Below are 18,088 nucleotides of genomic sequence, written 5' to 3' on the forward strand. Positions count from 1 at the left end.
ATCTACTAATAACTGATGGTTGTAATTCTAATATTTCAGTGGAGTCATTCAGAAAGTGACTCGAGATATCTGTAACATATCTTTGTGCTTTGTCAGCCATTAAGGAGGATGAGATTCTAGGACTTAAAGCATGGGGAACATTTTATGTGTAAGATTTAAGTCGGAAAATCTAACGGAAAGAAATCTAGATTTGTTATCGCTACTTTTAGCCATAGGGTATGAAAGTCTATTGGATAAATCTGGTTCTTAATAGTTACAAGTGTTGGGAACTTGTGAACGCGGTAGTGAGCCTTATGATTCTGTATATTTCTGTAAAATTCTTGACTACTTCGGCGACTCTCATTACCAAGAAGTACATTGTCTCATAGAGTTAGTTATTTGTTACGTCTTTGAATTACAGATGGTGGTTAATACAAACGGTGTTCTTCTGGATTATTTCGCTTTATAGTAATCTGGCTGTGTGTCAACGTTTCGGAAGAACATACTGTCTCACTTTTCAGGTAGACAATATGTTCATGTCAATTCATATGTCTTATAAACCTCAAATCCTACACTGAGGATAATATTTTTCCTCATAGGATCGTTTCTGTTGAAACGGTACAAAGCATTGACTTTCTTGAGAGGTCAGAGCTTAAGATAAGCTGACCTGCAGCTTTAAAGTAACTGGAAGATCAATCAGTGAATTAAACCGTAGACTCTGAAGTCAGTTGTTGCTTAACCCATAATTGTCACTTAACGTTTGATTTATTTAAGCTGAAACCAAAGATGCATAAGGATAGCAGTTACCTCTGAAATATTTGTCCCTCTCTATAATGGAATTTCGATGGATAAGGTTTGTAGAGACTGCAAAGTGGGGAGGGGTTTCAGATTACTGTGACAATGATTGTGTTTGTGTAGCGTCGTGACCTGTCTCTAAAGAAATCCAACTGTTGTTGGCACATGGAACATCAAAGACGCAGCCAGTTCAACAACGAGTTAAGTCTCAATTGTAATATACAAATTACGACTCAGAAATGGCTGTCTTTTGCGTTGCAGCGCTGTGCAGTTTGGTAGAAGTTTGCGGACGTTTCATAGGTGTCTGCTCCCTTCATCTTCAGAGGAACTGATATTCCAGAATACACGGCGAAAGAACGCAGAAGACAGCCATCTTCAGAGTCGCCACAATTATAACTTGAAATCTTATAAATTGCGATACATCAGTTTGTTTAAACATTTTCTCGCCATTTAGTGATTTATGTTAATTTTTTATTGCTTCTTTAATAAATTAAAGTATATAACTAAGAGATTTAATTAATTTAAACTGCATTTGAAGAGGTTATTTAATTATAAGGCATCCCAGTTATAATGTATTTTTAAAATAATTGGTATCTGTACTTACCGTCATTTACAATTGAATATGTTATATTCCAAATTATGAATTACTTTTAGCCTTAAATGCCTGTCTGTTTCTCTTCTCCTACATAAAACCTTAAACATTAAAATACAATGGAAGTCACGTTTCGCCCTAAAGAAAGCATACAGTTTGATGGTCTTTGAGAACAGGTTGCTGAAGAAAATATCTGGTCCTAAGAGGGAGGAAGTGTCAGGAATATAGAGAAAATTATCAAAAGAGGAGCTTCATATTTATTGATCTTTAACAGATATTATTCCGGTGATAAAATAAAGGATAGCTAGATGGCCGGACATGTAGCATGCACGAAAACCTCAAGAAATGTGTACAAAATTTTTGTCGAAAAATCTAATAAGAGGAGTAACAGTTAGAAGGTCTGGGCACAGGTGAGATGATAATATTAACTGATATTAAAGAAATAGAGAATAAAAGTATGACTGAGAACGGAAAATTGCAAATTGTATCAATGATATCAAGAAATTGCTGTTAATAACAAGCTATAAATAATACAGGAAGTGATTTTTATCCAGAAAAATTAATTATTCACTTTAGAAACCGGAATTTCAATTTGTAAATTTCCTACTCCTGAAAACGTCCTGTGTTTTGGTCTGAATATTCTGTCACTTAAATTTATTTTGGTCCCTTGGCCTGCTATTCATTTACACCACTTACGTTCTCAACGTGTCGTGTCTGATGGGAAAGTTTCATTTCCTGGTTAGAGTTTAACCTCGAACAGGGGTAAACGTTACAATAACAAAACTACAAATGTTTCTTATTTGTGTCCGATGTTTTCGTGTTTCCCCCCAATCCTCTTTGACGATGTTGCAATTCTGTGACATATGACGTTTCGAGAAGCTGATGAAAGCAGCTTTTAACGGCGCTTATTTAAGGAGAAGACAATTCTTACAAAAAGCGTTACAAGTAGCGAAATCTTGAGTGTAAGTGATTATTGTAATTTTCGTCAAATTATAGATTTCTTTCTGCATCAAAACCAAGTTAAAATAATTAAGTAATAAATAGGACCACCCCTTGTCGAACCGTAACCTGAGGACGCGCCATGCCGTGCTGACAATGGACCCACCTAACATGGCAGAGCATGCCTTACTCGAAACTATTCCAGTTGCTGTGTGAAAGATAAAATATGCAAAGTCACAAGCTTATCTTAAAACTTGATCTGTCGCAGGGACCATCAACTGGCTGCCTGCTTTTGTGCTCTTTGCAGCAACTGTCTCTGTCCAATAAGAAGACCGAAAGGGCAATAATTAAGACGCGTCTTAATAATGAGCACTCGGAGCGAAGCGTAACAATAGAAATTAAAATTGATAGCAAAAAATTACTGAATTATAAACAGTGTCAAATGTCTCACTAATGATTAATTTTTGTTAAAGAAAATTATTGATTAATTTTTGAACTCGTGTGTTTTATTTAAGTTTTTCACAGCGGCGAGTATGAAGATTTCTGTCTTCTGGGTTGTTGTGCTGTGTAGTATGGTCGATGCTAACCAACATTTCTGGGTCATACTGTCTCCGTCATCAGGGATATTCATCGCCCCGATGACGGAGGCAGTATGACCTCTGAAACGTTGGTAAACATCGACCAGACTACACAGCGCAACAACTCAGAAGACAGAAATCTTCATACTCATCGCCCTGATGACGGAGGCAGTATGACCTCCGAAACGTTGGTTAACATCGACCACAGTACACAGCGCAACAACCCAGAAGACAGAAATCTTCATGTGTTTTAGTAGATTTAATTTAGTAGCATTTCTAATTAATTGTCATGGCGTTTCAAAAAAATTGTTTTCTTGTATAATCTTTCGACCCGTGGGCCGATAAGAAATGTTGAATGTATCTCCTGGGATACTGGGAACGACCCGTTTTTCAAGTGCCTGAGCACTGCGGGTCCGAAATTTTCGTTGGCTTGATCTATAGACATTTGGTGGACTCCTTGGACGAGGGATCGGCTCGTCGCAAGGCCTCTACCTGTGCACAGGACAGCACAACACAGAAAAACGCAGACAAATATCCATGGCTTGAGTGGGATTCGAACCCACGGTTCCAGCGACCAAGTGGCACAAGGCCCACTCCTCAGACCGCGCCGCCACTGCGGACCCCGAATGTATCTCCAGGTCTGGAAAATCTGATAAACCTTGCACTAAAAGAAGAACGTTGGCTGAGTGCGGTTTGAGAGCAGGGTGTTGAGGAGAATGTTTGGACCTTCGTGAAAGAAGGTAACACGAGGATGGAGAATACACACAGTGAGAAATTTCATATCTCCAATATTTGCCAAGTTTTATTGGGGGTATCAAATGAGGAGTGATAAGATTGACGGGTATGTAGCACGCATAGAGGAGATTAGAAATATGTAATTAAATTCGGCGGTAAACCTGATTAGAACAGATTTCATTGAAGACCTGGGCCTGGCCTGGTGAATGACATTATTTTAATTGGGGTTATGAATTAGATTTGTCTAGTCCAGCATAGGGTCCAGTGGCATGTTATTGCAAATACATTAATAAACCGCTAGTTTCCATAAAACGTTGCTTATTTCTTGACTGCTTAGCAATTATAAGATTGTCAAAAAAAAATTCTGTGGAGTTGCTTGTACGATGGCCATGGTATTTCTGAGGTGTATGTGTATCATGAAAGCGGTTGTGATACGCCACTGAGGTGTCTGTTACATCCAACGTTTCAAAGCCAATTTTAATTAAATCATTTATCCTTTTCATACGAATACAATACGACGCTTTTATGTTACTTAATGACCCATCTGTTTGCCTGTCACAGATAGCACAACAAGCTAATAACTGCCTATAATATATGAATAGCCCATTTATCTCTACTCCCTTCAGTAGATACGGAGTACAGCGCCGTTTGAAAACATCGGAGAAATTTGTGTTATGTAAAATGTTTCCCTTAACCACCGTTTTCATTCACGAGTGTGCTCAAAGATTATGATCTGATTACCCAAACATTTGCGTTGACATTGTGCGCTCTTATTATTCGCGCGTCGCTTAGCAGTTAAGCTGTTAGAAATGGTAAAACGTTTCACTATATTCTCGGACAATAAATCGTTTCATGCTATATGTATTGAAACAAACTCCAACTTTTCTTTGGAAAATTTTATTGTATTATTTACTAGAAAAAACGCCGGAGGATAAGGTAGTCATTGAAGTAATGTTTATTGTGTATATATATTGTCATAGTCTTATGAACATAATACAGACTTTGTTTAAAGAAAAGTAGTTGCTGAAGACAAAAATTGTGACCAAACTTAGGCGGCATTTACTATTATGCTTATTTACCGCCGTATTCCCGCTTAGATGTCAGTTATTACATTGAACTTGTTACACTTCTTTTTACAATAAATTATTCGCGGTTGCCCGACAACAGGTCCAGAGACGGAGAAACTGAGACAAATGGAGGAATGGGTACCTGTTTTATGTTCCTTTCGCTAAGCCTAAAGTTTGTAGAATGATTACCAAAAAAGTGGCTGGAAGTATAACGCAAATAAAGGATTTGGTTATAATGCCTATAGATGTAAGGATAGAAGTGAGCAAATGCCTACAACGCCATTTTATCGAACTTCGCATCCTCTACATCTTCATATTTTCGAGGTCTTAAATTCAGATCTTGGCCCGGTGACCTGCTGTGCTGACATGCTATAAATATTTTCCTCAGACTCTCAAGGCAAATTTTGTGATAGTACCTAAAATTAGTTACGTCTGCTTCCTGCCATATCCATTCGAATTTATTATTTATTAATCATTTCATCATTCAATGTTATAGGCTGCAGAGACCAGTCTTAGCTACTGACAGTGCTGTTAAATAAATTGAAAATAAATATAAATAAACATGCTGTAAATTACGGCATCAAAAGTTCAGGTTCGTATTTTTTGAACAGAACACATCTAGAATATGACGTCAGATACAATCACCTGAAAAACACAAGTAGACTAATTTTCGTGTTTTTATTAATCTGCAATATTAATATAAAGCACACATTAAAGTGAGGAATTTCCACCTATTTCAAAATAGTTTATTTAATATATGACTTGTCTGGTCTAGCAATAAACCTATTATAGTAAATTTACTATAACACGATTTTAAATAAATTTAATATTGGAGAGTTTTGCGAAAAATTGTCAAACCATTGAATTTTTTATATCGGCTAATTATAACGATTACGTCACAAAATAACAAATATTTTTTGAGATTATATGAAATACTTCCGAAAAAGTAACAAAACCTGATTTTTTTAGTTTCCGTAGATGAACATGAAAGTAAGTAGCACAAGTAGATTTTAGATAAAGGTTAATTACATTATTAATCAATTAAAATTGATCTGTATGATGAGAGATGACATCATGAACGTTTCAGTTGTGTTTTTGACCTCTGGCGACGTCTTAAGAAAACACATTGTACTTACCGGTTATACATGAACCTCCCGAACTGAACGATGTTTTAAGCTGTGGAAACCCTGAAACAAATCAGAGATAATAATTTTTAATGAATATTATTTCACCAGAATTCTTCTTTGCGGAAGCAGCAGGACCCAAACATTTCTCTCACAGTCCATAAGCTTATAAGCTAAATCTATCAGAGACTGTGGAAATAATACGTATGTTATATTTTTCCTTACCCGAAATTGTGTAGAAATCGTAAGAGTTAAACATAAAATTTAGTGACGTCGAAATGCCCCATATTTTGTTCTTCTTCGAGTTCTTTCCTTGTATATTTCTATTCCTGAATTTATTTTTGAAAAGTCCAGCAGATGTCCTAGCAGCCGATACATTATATCTAATAATATGTTATACATGTATATGTGTATAGTAATTACGCTAGATGGCAAAATATTTTATTTTGCAAATGGTGCTACCATTAGGTTGCTTTTAGAAGTACGTATAATATGGGTAAAGGGAACGTCGAGGTAGTCCTAACTTACTACGTACCACAGCTGAAATTTTTCATTGTTCTGTGTTGAAAGGGATGAGAAAGGAATGCGTGTGAAAGAAGGGAAGGAGATGAAGGGATGAACAAGACAAAAAAATCGAAAGGGGATAAGGGATGAAGATTCGAAATAAATCCTCCCTCGAATGCCATCGAGTCTTTCCACTACATGGTTCATAATGAATGAACGGATGACTGATCAAGAGGTAAAATAATTTTGTAGCAAAACTATTAATGTTAAAATTTATGGTAATTGTTTTGAAATATAAATTCAAAACGATTTTAAGAAATCTGATCGAGGTATATTTTTGAGCTTTAATTAATATTAAGATAGCTAAGGGTTCTGACATGTTTCTAACTTTGCGTTCGCGTACGATGTCTAAATTAATGCGTGACTTTTTTTATTGACTACTGATCACTCGACTTTGTCTCTTACGTCTTACGAAATATGTCCTTCTCGGGTCGCCTACAACCAATAGACTCCACGGCTTAGTATTCACTCAGGACATATTACAAATGCGGTAGCAGAACTTCACTTTACCTGTACGTGGTCACAGAGTTAAATTAGGAGACACACAAAAATTTCCAATTAAAATTAGTGTCGGAACGCCTAGTTTCGAATAGTCTAATATTTTTATCATACTACAGCGAGTACGAAGCATTTCTTTTCAATTTTGTTTACTGTAAGCTGTCCTCTCGGACAGTTCTTTTGTACAGATGCCCGCTCTCAGGCATACACAGAGATAGTTCCAACTCTTTATAGGTGGAATCCATCGTCAGCAGAAACTAATAAGAGGATGAATCTGTAAGCACGCTAATCTCCTTTCCCTGATCGAGTGGCAGAGTGCGGAAAAGCGGCATATGTCACTTTTGTCGCTCGTGTTTAAGAAATATTTCATACTTACAGCAGAAAATCTAAATGGTTTTAGCAGATGTCGCCGTTACCAGCAGGGACTCATATTTCGAAGTAACAAAGCTTCGACAAGTGAATGTTTGAATATGTGCATGGTAATAAATGTGTAAGTCTTTAGAATGTTAAATTCATTTGCTAGGCTTGGAGTGATAAGGTTCTAACTGACCATTTACAGATTTTTAGAAAAATAACTTCAAAGTTTTAGGTTTTTTATCTTGTATAATTTACTTTTATTTCAAACTTGGCATTGTTACTGGAGGCAATGTTTAGTTATGCACCAGCATTAAACGTGGTAGTCATGTTAAAGTTTGCAACATGCATTTCTTTCGTATTGGTCTGAGGCAACATTTTAGGGGAGAATAAACTTTCTTGTAATATTCTTAGAAAAATAACCTTTTGGAAAGCCACAAAGTATCCTGTACTCTCCCAATTTTATGCCAGGAAGAAATTACCACCATCATTGTCTGTACTTATTTATGTTTTTAACGTTTATAATCATAATAAATAAATTTAAGAACCGAAATTAACATCCGTTTTTTGTAAACCTTGTGTTTTGAAGCTGAAGTAAAGTTTATTTTGTGACCGGTTTAGCGTCACGCTACGTCCGGTTTAGTCCGGAGAAGTAGCTTTTATACCCACTTACTAAGAGCAGAAATTACCATAGCCAAGCGTGTCCTTGCAAACAGAAAATTGTTTAGATACAAAGAAGGAATGTCACGTTGTCGGAAGATGGGACATGAGCTGCTTTTGCCGGTATCTGAGACTGGCCACGAGGGCTCCCCCATTCTGCCAAATGTTTGGGATTAATAAAAGACAGTTGGGAAAACCGTACTGCCTCCAGCCTACTTAGAAAACCGAACGGAGAGAAAACTCATTTCGAATTTCGAACGTCGAAGCCGATTAGCGTCCGTTTACTCCAGTAGCAGCTTTATCCCCTGCTCAAAGCACGCAACCAATCATTACTGCTCTTTTAAAAATATATTGCATGAAGAAAGAGTCTTTTGAAGTTTCAAATGTATTTCATTTCATTTAAAGTCTCAATAATAATAATTACGATGTTTATGATTATGATGATGAGAAAGTTAAATTTGCCTCCCTCAACTTAATTAAGCATTACACCATGAAGACGTGTGTGGGAGTGAAGGTAATAGCTCCATTTGTTCTTAATATCTATGCTAAATACTCCTCCAGATTTATCCCAGGTGATAGAGCCCTCGTTGTTCAATGGATAGGATGCTGGGGGACGAGGGACAGAGCCTGTCTGGACGCCGTGCCTCTATCGGTAATCGAACTCCGGTTGTCTTGCCCGTAACCAGATAATTTTGTAACTGAGCTATCTCGGCTCACAATGACGGTATGCCTTGATGACGGTAACATTTTAAGACACTCATACCAGATGTTACTCTGGCATGTAGATATATAAGCTTCTGATATATGACTGTCTATAGACTTTGGTAATATTTAGCTTGAAGGAGGAAGCTTCAGTCTTAAGCTGTGAACGTGAGGTGTGTCCACTCAGCTGGGTCTGTAAGACAGAGCTACCCGAATCATTGGATAAGTTGACGAAATGCCTTTTTCTGTTAGGATACTAGACGATGGACAAAGTTCAGAAGTTCAGTAATACTAACAATAGTTTATTTATTAATTCCTGTGTCTCTACAAACAGTCTATAGAAACCTATAGCCTAACTTTGCCTCTCGCTTTCCGCTGGTGTGAAACTTGGTCTAGGTTCCTCAAGGAAGAGCGAACGTGGATTGGAGGTGCTGAGAACAAGCAGTGAGAATATTCTAATTTAAGTGAGAGAAGGTGGTAGGAGGCTGGGAAGTATTACATAAAGGTACAATTTGGCTGCACGCGACCGAGGCAGGCGACAGAATTACGAGACCGAGACTGGTCGCTTCCCGTCTGTTCACTGTACAATCGTATGAAGTACAATTACGCGCGCGAGACAAAGACAGGCGACAGAGACAAAGCACAGGAGACCGCTCTCGGACCAGTAGTGTCTCGCGACGGGCTCAGGCAGCACGTGTGTTGTTGAGTAAAATAATGGCAGAAATTAAATTTACTGGTGACCAAGATGAGCAATTGGTAGAATTAGTAGCAGAAAACCGACCACTGACCACCGACAGAAAGATCCTTCTTCGCGTCTGGTTTTGAATATTGAACTCATAGGTTTTCTTTGTTTCTTTCGCAACAAATAACACAGCAACACATCATCTTCTTCTTCTTCTTCTTCTTCGAGTAACCTTTTTAGAAGCATTTTTGTACTCATTTTTCACAGAATATGTGCACGTATGTCTGAACAAAACAAAGAAAACAAACACTTTGCCGCATGTCTCGGTCGTCACCTCAAAAGTGTGTGGCGACAAGCTGCGATGTGTCCGTCTCCCGTCTCTGTCGCCTGCCTCGGTCGCTTGTCTCTGTCGCGTGCAGCCAAAGTGTACCTTAATGAGGAACTTCATGCGCTGTACTTTCCCTCTGATGTTGTAACGATAACTAAATTAAGAAATATGATATGGGTGTTACATGTAGCATGCGTTGTTGGGGATAATAAATTCATAAGCGGCATTGGTCAGAAAATCTGAAGGGAACAGACCGCTTGGAAGACATGCATAAATGGAATAATAATATTAAACAAATTATAAAAATTAAGCTTAAATGTGTGAGCTGGATTTAACTGGCTCATGGTAGAGTGAAAGGGATGAATCTATGAACTGTGCGATGAACTCAGTAACTATAGATTTGTTAAGAAAATCTTGTATCATAAATTTAGTTTGACTTATGTAGTCGTTCGTTAATAATTAATTCCTTCATTAAAACTTCAGAAGTATTTGTGGTACAGAAACACGGTGACGTGGCGTTCGCCTTGCTTGTACCGCGGACAGCATGAGTTTTCTGGACTTGTCAAAGACAAAAAACCATATTCAGCTCTGAGACAGCTTTATCGGGAATCTGTTAGGCAGTGTAGCGGCCCTCACGAGAAATTCAATCTGGTCTCATTATTCGTCTGTAATTTCTTTCTTTCCGGATTCCTGAAGCTTCCTCCCCCCCTTTGTTCCCTCGTCATTCCGTCTCCTTTGTGTGAAGCTCAAAAACCTATTTCTCCGTTTTCTCTTCATCTAATTTTTTTTCTTGTCATTGATCACTAATTTTCCTTTTAACTGAAAGTATCCCTCGTTTTGTGCGTTTAAGTCTGATTTCCTACCGTCCCCTAATTTAATTTTATATTTTTGTGAAGCTGCCTTGACGACTCCTGCGTGTGATTATCTGTAATACAATTTTTGTTACGATACTTGGAAACGTCCGCTCATTAAAATGTGAAGGAACGAATGTATTGTGTTACATATTGCGAAACATAAGAGTAGCGAGTTAATAATAAGGCCTATGTAGAAGTGATTGTGGCCTGTTTAAAGTATAATCATATTAGCCTACCATTTTATGTCGCAAATGAACAAAAATACTTTAAACTACTGTCAAAAAGAGAAAAAGCTGGTGGATTGCTACTCCATTTTCAACTATTTTAAAATTTTAAGTTAAGTCTCCATCATAGGAAAATTACTTGCGCATGCTTGGTGTACAAGCACTGTAGATTACCAGTACACGCTGTCAACAAAAGCTGGGGTCAGTCGTTCTATTCCTGACAGATGGGTGTGTTGTTAGCTTTGAATTTGGGGGGGGGGGGGTGTATTTTAAAGTGCTACAACAAGTTGCATTGTCCTCATTAGTCCCGCCATCAGCTCCCAGTACACACTGCTTTGCATGTATGTATCCTATTCAGGAGATTCGCATAGTTACTACATACCACGATGGGTGTTGCAAAAGCTAAATTTTTACCCGCGGTTCATATAGCCACAATGACCACAGTTGGTGTCATATACTAAGTGCTCTCTTGCAGCAAAACAGGTCTGCTCCGTGTTTTCGGTTTTTCAGAAGATAATTGAAAAAAAAATTGTACCTTGCATGAAAAGTGACGTAATTCCAACGACTCCCATTAGGAGCACAGTAAAACCGGATGATTTTTGTGCTAGAGTTCCATTCCACAGTATCTGTGACCTCTGTTCAAATGGGATTTTGGAGGAAGTTTCATGAAAATCACTCATTAACCGCAGTTATATTATATTTTGGTACTGGCTCAAATGATTTGTTACATACATGGTTATTGTGAGCTAATAAAAACTGTTCATGGTACTCAGTTAAACACAACGCCACTGATACTTAACCTCGGCACTAGATGGAGCTGAGTGCATAGCTTCGCCCCTACCAACTTTACCCCGACAGAATGAACTCCAGAACCCGTTGGACTGGTAGATGCATGAGCCTCAGAGCCGGTATGGACGTTTCTCATGAAAGAATAGTAACTTTGGTCTCAGAAAACTCTGTTAAGGCAAGCACGTATTTGATACATTAATCAATTGATTCTATTAAGAGATAAAAATCTAAAGTATGGAATTGTTAATAAGGATAACAAATAATTAAATATGCCACAAATAGGAGAACGACAGTAAGATAACTATGTAGATACCAAAGGAAAATATTGCTTAGAATTTAGAGCCCAGTGGTTACTATATGTACCAGCTGGTTTCAATAGTCAGTAACTCTGCGTTTGAATTTATGTGTTTCTAATGATTCCCGCTTTAAACAGCGAGTATGTAATTTAATTAGTTAATATTTGTAAAGATAAAGCATTGTTTACTTTGCGGTACGGACTGGATTATTAAATATTATGTAGGCGAACTTCGACTTTAAGGGGTTAATAATGAATTTAAATCTAACTTGCAAAATTAATTATCCAATCAGAAACCATCAACAAAGAAACATTGCCCAGTTGTGTTTTATGACACAGCATAAACTCGTACGCCTTATTTATATTACATTGTGATGTACATTGTTACAGTTCAGATTATACGCCTTCTCATAAAAGTGAAACCGCCGCGTCCGTTTACAAGATTTTGAATCACCCTGTAGAAACACGGGGCTATAAAGCTGCTCTGGATACACCTCGTCGGACTCACTTATCTCCCTCACATGACCTTAACCACCACCCCCCCTCATCCCACTGTCCGACATACGATCTCTGTTTTGGTCCAACACACTCCCTTTCACTTGAAGGTACAAGGGTCGTAGGTGTTGCTACGTGGAGACCCCTCAATATGACACCTGGGAGCGGGAGGATTGTACACCCCCGTTATCCCTTGTGTTCCCATAGTCCCTAAAGAACCACAACACAGCAGTTGTGGCTAGGATCTTTCCAAAAACCATTTTGTGAAACCCACATGGGACGTACAAGAATATTTCCCGTTACTTGCAGGACAGCTGAAGACACACTACTGCTTTTACTCCAAGCTAATTTATTAACACGCTGGACGCTTGTCTGGAATTTACGAGTTTTATTTTGACAAATTTAAATAGTACACACAAAACTTTTATTTTTCCCGTTATTTTGTGTAGGTGTGAAACTTGGCCTCTCACCCTAAGGCAAGAAAATTAATTGAAAATATTTGGAGAAAAAAAAAGACGGCTGAGGAGATTGCATAATAAATTTCATAATTTGTATTCTTCTCCAATTACCCTATTCTTAGGGCAAACAAATGATGGAGGGTGAGATTGGTAGGGCATAAAGCACGCAAAGGAAGGTGAGAAATGCCCTACACGGTTTTGTCAGAAAACCTGAAGGGAAGCGAACAATTAGAAGACCTAGACGCAGACGGAAAATTAATATTGTTTTTATATCTATTACTGTGTGTCCCTTATTGTCTTTTTGGATTTTCTGGCCAACATTATACATATTGCAGGTATATGCCAACGTTTCGGAGAAACGTAACTCATCCAACCCTGAAGATGGTATGTGCCTAAAAGTCCACACGACGATATTTCAGATATTTATATTCTTATTTCCTAAAACATTTATTAGTCCTGTCTGTAATCGTATTACTCATGTAACGCGAAGATTATTTGTAGTTATGCGGCCATTTATTATTTCCAAAAGGGGAAAATTTACGCTATTACAAAAGGCACGTATCTGAAGGTGACATGTCGTGGCTGGGGTAGACACTTGCAGGTAGGTAGGTCGAGGCTTCAATAGTGGAAACCTGAAACTCACTTGACATCAAAATCCTGACATCCTGTTCCATCTTGTCCATACACAAGAAAATTGCTTTTGTTAGAGTCTAGAATCCTCTTGAAAAGAGTCTTATTCCGCCCTCTCGGTAAGGCTATTTAAGGCTAATCGCTTCTTTTGAGTAAAATAAATCGGTTTGTACAATCTGTAGTCGCTGCTTAGGGATTAAGGCTATTATGCTTGTACGATGCCCACGTGCGCATCATTTTGTTAGTCTATTGACCGTAAAAGTGCTTTCCTGTCTTAAACTGAAGAAAACGTTGTTATGATCTACTCCATGAATTATGGCATCACAGACAAAATGCTAGCAATTACAGTGGACCCTGTGATGCTGCGTATCTACGGCTGTAAAAAACGCCTACTGCTTTACCAGTACCCGTTTTTGAATATCGATGTCTGTAAGTGTCAGTTATAGATGGTCCTGAGGTCGCTGTAACCTTGGAAGACCCCACGCGCCTGCCGTGATGTTCCTGTTGAACAGTAGTTCATAGTTTTTACGTTATCATGTTTTATTTCCTCTTTCATACCGAGTGGCGCGTAATAAATTAATCACCTGTAAGAAAGCGCGAAATATTCTAGGCAATTTTCATGATTTCTTGGCTGTAATTCTTGTACCAGCAGAATCTTGTAAGGAATTTTTTTTTAAAATAGGTACACTTTCTTTTGTAATGTTTTAATCCGATTTTGAAGTAGGAGAGTGATTTAAAAAAACTTAAAATTTGCAACATACGCCTCAGAAAAATAAGAGCAGTATAATCTACTCAAGGCTTTGAACCCCTGGGCACAAATCGAGGACTCCCTGTTGAGATTCACTAGCCTACACCTTTCACTCTCGTTCAGAATACGTATTTCTATCTACTGCAAATCGCTTGCCCCATTTTCAGAACTTTAACATGCAGATAGTCAACTAAACGCTGTCCGTCTGTCTGTCATTCAATGAGTGCCATTGCGAAATGTTTTCAGTAGTAGGCGTGAACTATTTAGGGCCTATTCAGGAATCCATGGTTTCCACTTGCTTTATGAAACATCCCAGTAAACAGAATCTAAAGAGCGTTGCTAGGTAACAATGTACACACAGAACATTGGATGTTGTCGCTGGTTGGCTGTTAGTGTGGCTGGCTAGAACGGCGCTGCCCCGATAATACACATTGCATCTGCGAAGTTGGGCGTAAAATTGAATTATTATCCAATACGTAGACTAGTTGACAAGGGGATTTAACACGGGTTTAATTAACAAGGACATCAGGCAACCGGGTTTGTAATTAGTCAGAGCCCGGGCTAATGTGCCGGATGCTGCTGGTACAGCAGCAGCCCCCCTCCCCACTCCTCGCGTTGGAATCTCGGTCTATGTGCCGTCATCCACTTAACTGCCTAAGCTCAGATAAAATTACCTGTAGGAAGTTCTCGTAACAGCTGAATGATAACGTTGGCCGATTAAGACGTTACCCCACTAAACCGCGTGTACTTCTGTACTCGACACTATGCGCATGAGCGACCACTTTCGTCTTGCTCTTGATCCTAGTACTGCTCGGTCTTCAGATGCTTCGCCGATTATCATGACATCTTAGGGGCGATAAAATGTCAGGGCAGTGTTTCTCACCCTTAACTAATTTCAACTAAACCATCTTTACTCCGATACCAGCCAAGTACAAAGTCAAAAATGAAGCTTTTCAGGGCTCACCCCGTTCTGCATTTTATAATACTTTAAAGATAAATTTGTAAAATGGACAAAACGAAAGCTGTCGAAATTATTTGTTTAATATAAATTAATGTCTTCAGGTCTGTTCAGTTACACATTTGAGATAGTTCACAGTAGTTTTAAGTAATGAAGTAATCTGTAACGACCATAAGCTATTTCACTACATGAAGCAGAGATCTTGAGAAGATAATTCGATGAGATGATCGAGAAATTACTCAATTCGCAAACTTATATTTTATTTCTTGTTTATAATTTATTTTTATCGATGATTTTTCAAGTGCGTCTTCCCTTTAGTTTTTCCGACAAAAAATTTATATTGATTTTTGTCTCTTCCATCTGTACTGTATGCCCCGCCCATCTTATCCTCCATGATTTGGCAATCCTAATAATATTTGGTAAAAATTACAAATTATGAAGCTTCTTATCCAAATTTCTGCTAATTTTTTTGAAACAAACCGAGCTTCAGAATAAAGCTAAATTCAAATCTGGGTTTAAGGTCATTCCGCAGCTAATCTAATAATGCCTTTTCAATTGCTTGGGTTAATCCTTAGGATGGTAAGATGAGTTTGAACGAATTGCGAGGAGTGGGGATGGAGTGGTCATCGCCTACTGTTCCAGCAATCGTCTAAAGGGATTTCCTTTTTATTTAATTTTTTCTGCCTCTACTTTTATTCGACTGTGTTTCATCCTTTCCATACTTATTTCTTTATTGATTTCTTTCTATGTTTTTGGAGGCTCTATTGCTGTACGAACAGAGTTCGATTACCGGCAGAGAAATTATTTTTTTTGTTCATTCAATAGTAGGTCCAGATCGACTTCCTGGTACATAAAGCCTCTTACCCAATAACACCGAAACAAGTCAAGCCTGTTGACATAAGTACGGTTATTTTAATACTTGGAGGAGTTAGAATCGTAAATCAGTTGACTGCACGCCGCAGAGAGGCCTAGGAATGCGACAAACAGAGCAGAGATTAAAGTTGTGGCAGTGAAACTTATCATAACTTCTAAAACCATTTATCTTTATAAAATTGTTTCAGATCTAGTAGGCCTGTGTTATTTTCTCGACTAGAACTTTCTGTATGAAAACAGTTATTACTAATTAACTTCATCGAGTACAGTCCTGTTTGACAATACTAGTTTCTCACGGCATCAATAAATTACTCGCCTTTTATGATATCTGTAAATGTGTTATCAGATTCACAAGATCCTGCCAGAATAAAACTATATTGAGCTAGATGAATTCAGTCCACACCCCTACATCTTATTTGTTTAAGATTCGTTTTGATGTTATTTTTCGTTTCCTCTTGTATCTTTCTTTAGTGTCTATTGGCCGAAATGTTTTCCCCATACTTGTTAATCTCACAGTCCTTCCCGCCCTCTTTGGTATGGTTACCTGACAAGTAATAATTCAATTCAGCTATTTATTTTAACGTGCTGACTCAACAGTTGTCAGTTACAGAGTCAGCACAGAAAGATAAAATAAGTAAAAAATACATAAAAGAAATTTAAAAACAAAATTAGACTCATATAATAAAAATTATAACATATGTTAAATAATTATTCTACACGAAGGATAGTAATAATAAAAATAATTTATAGTCAAGTGACAGGTACATGAAATTACTCATTATTTATTTCTTCTAACGTGATATTTTCTCCTCTAAATCATACTGCAAAAACCTTTATGGTTTGAAGGAATCGCGTTTAGTCAACAACATAGCAGCAGACCCTTGTAACTGACCACGGATTAGGCAGTCTATGGCGAGCCCTGCGTGTCACTCTGTATTGGTTTAACAGGGCCCGTTGTTACAGTTCGCAGCCCGGGGAGCAACTAATGAGTCGTGCGGATAGCTTTTGTGTGTGGTGCGGTCGTGGGACACAACTGGACCTATACTGCATTAGACCTCAGCGAATTGCCTATTACCCTATTCTACCGTTTCACGGTGTCTTAGTATATAGTTCATAAAATAAACTCACCATGTGGATGTATATGTACGCATGTTTCATTTAGGAAGTACTCAATAGTTTCATGAAATTCGTTTCAGGAGAGAGGGTTTATATGCTAAAAGTTGTCGATCTAATTTAGTTTAGGGCTGTATAACTTATTAAAGTTGGTTGTATCTGACTACAGGCTAGACGACCGGAGTTTGATTCCCGGCTAGAGCAGCAATTCTTTTTATTTAGCCACCCCGTCCAAACTGACCCTGGGATACGATCATACTCCTGTTTAATTATCAACACGAGCTGTATCTCTTGAGCAAAGCAGCACAACGCAGTTTTCACTTGTGCAGAACTTCATCAAGTTAGAACCTGCATCAAGATAATATTTGAACTAGCATTTGTTCCCTGACGAACAGATTATTTCTTCATTTTATGAAAAGTTATTTAAGCTTATTTTGCAGTAGTATGTAAGTAGTATGAATGTATGTGTGTATACATAATGTTTGTAACGTCTTGAATTAACAAACCAGTCAGTGACACTGTATCAGTTAAAAACAAATCATAACATCACTTATCTTGCAGCAATTATTATATGCTAATAGAGCATTTTAAATAATCAATTACAAAGATTTTAATTTAGAATTTTAAATAGGGCCTAAATAATTGTCCCGCCGTTGTGTCTGTAAGGCGAACACATTTTGTAGTTGTCGTTGTATAGGATTTCCTGGACAACCCTGCACATTATATTCGAAACAGATATAAATCCATTTCTATTTCCCTTTCACCATTCACGGCTTGAGAAAAACGGAGTTAGACTAACTGACTTTGACTGTAGTGTACGTGTTTCTGTAATGTACACGAATATTATCCATTTGTTTGAAATTAAAATTTTTGTAACGCTAGGAATTGTATTTATCTTTAATTTTCTGCAATAAGCCATGTGGGAAACAAACATCGATAAACACTCAATTTTGGAAATAAACAATCGATAATTTCCCAAATGGCGCCTTTTCAACATTTTTTACGGCACTTGGTTGTGTAAATATTTGGGCACCCCTGTACGTAATTGTCGAAA

General features: G+C 37.7%; 1 protein-coding gene and 1 long non-coding RNA gene across 2 annotated transcripts in view; one reads left to right on the forward strand and one right to left on the reverse strand.

The window, feature by feature from the left end:
- LOC110833822 (uncharacterized) overlaps positions 1-18,088 on the forward strand; it is a 193,788-nt gene that overhangs the window by 90,395 nt on the left and 85,305 nt on the right. The gene's annotated exons all lie outside the window — the stretch shown is intronic.
- LOC110833720 (uncharacterized) overlaps positions 1-18,088 on the reverse strand; it is a 120,523-nt gene that overhangs the window by 81,411 nt on the left and 21,024 nt on the right. Inside the window, exon 2 of the mRNA XM_022072172.2 lies at positions 5,822-5,872. Coding sequence (XP_021927864.2) covers positions 5,822-5,872 — 51 coding nt within the window. The remainder of the gene's footprint in view (positions 1-5,821; positions 5,873-18,088) is intronic.

The sequence above is a fragment of the Zootermopsis nevadensis genome, unplaced genomic scaffold (assembly GCF_977971745.1).
Source record: "Zootermopsis nevadensis isolate Lab colony 2312 unplaced genomic scaffold, Znev_1.0 Znev_ptg000011l, whole genome shotgun sequence".
Taxonomy (NCBI): domain Eukaryota; kingdom Metazoa; phylum Arthropoda; class Insecta; order Blattodea; family Termopsidae; genus Zootermopsis; species Zootermopsis nevadensis.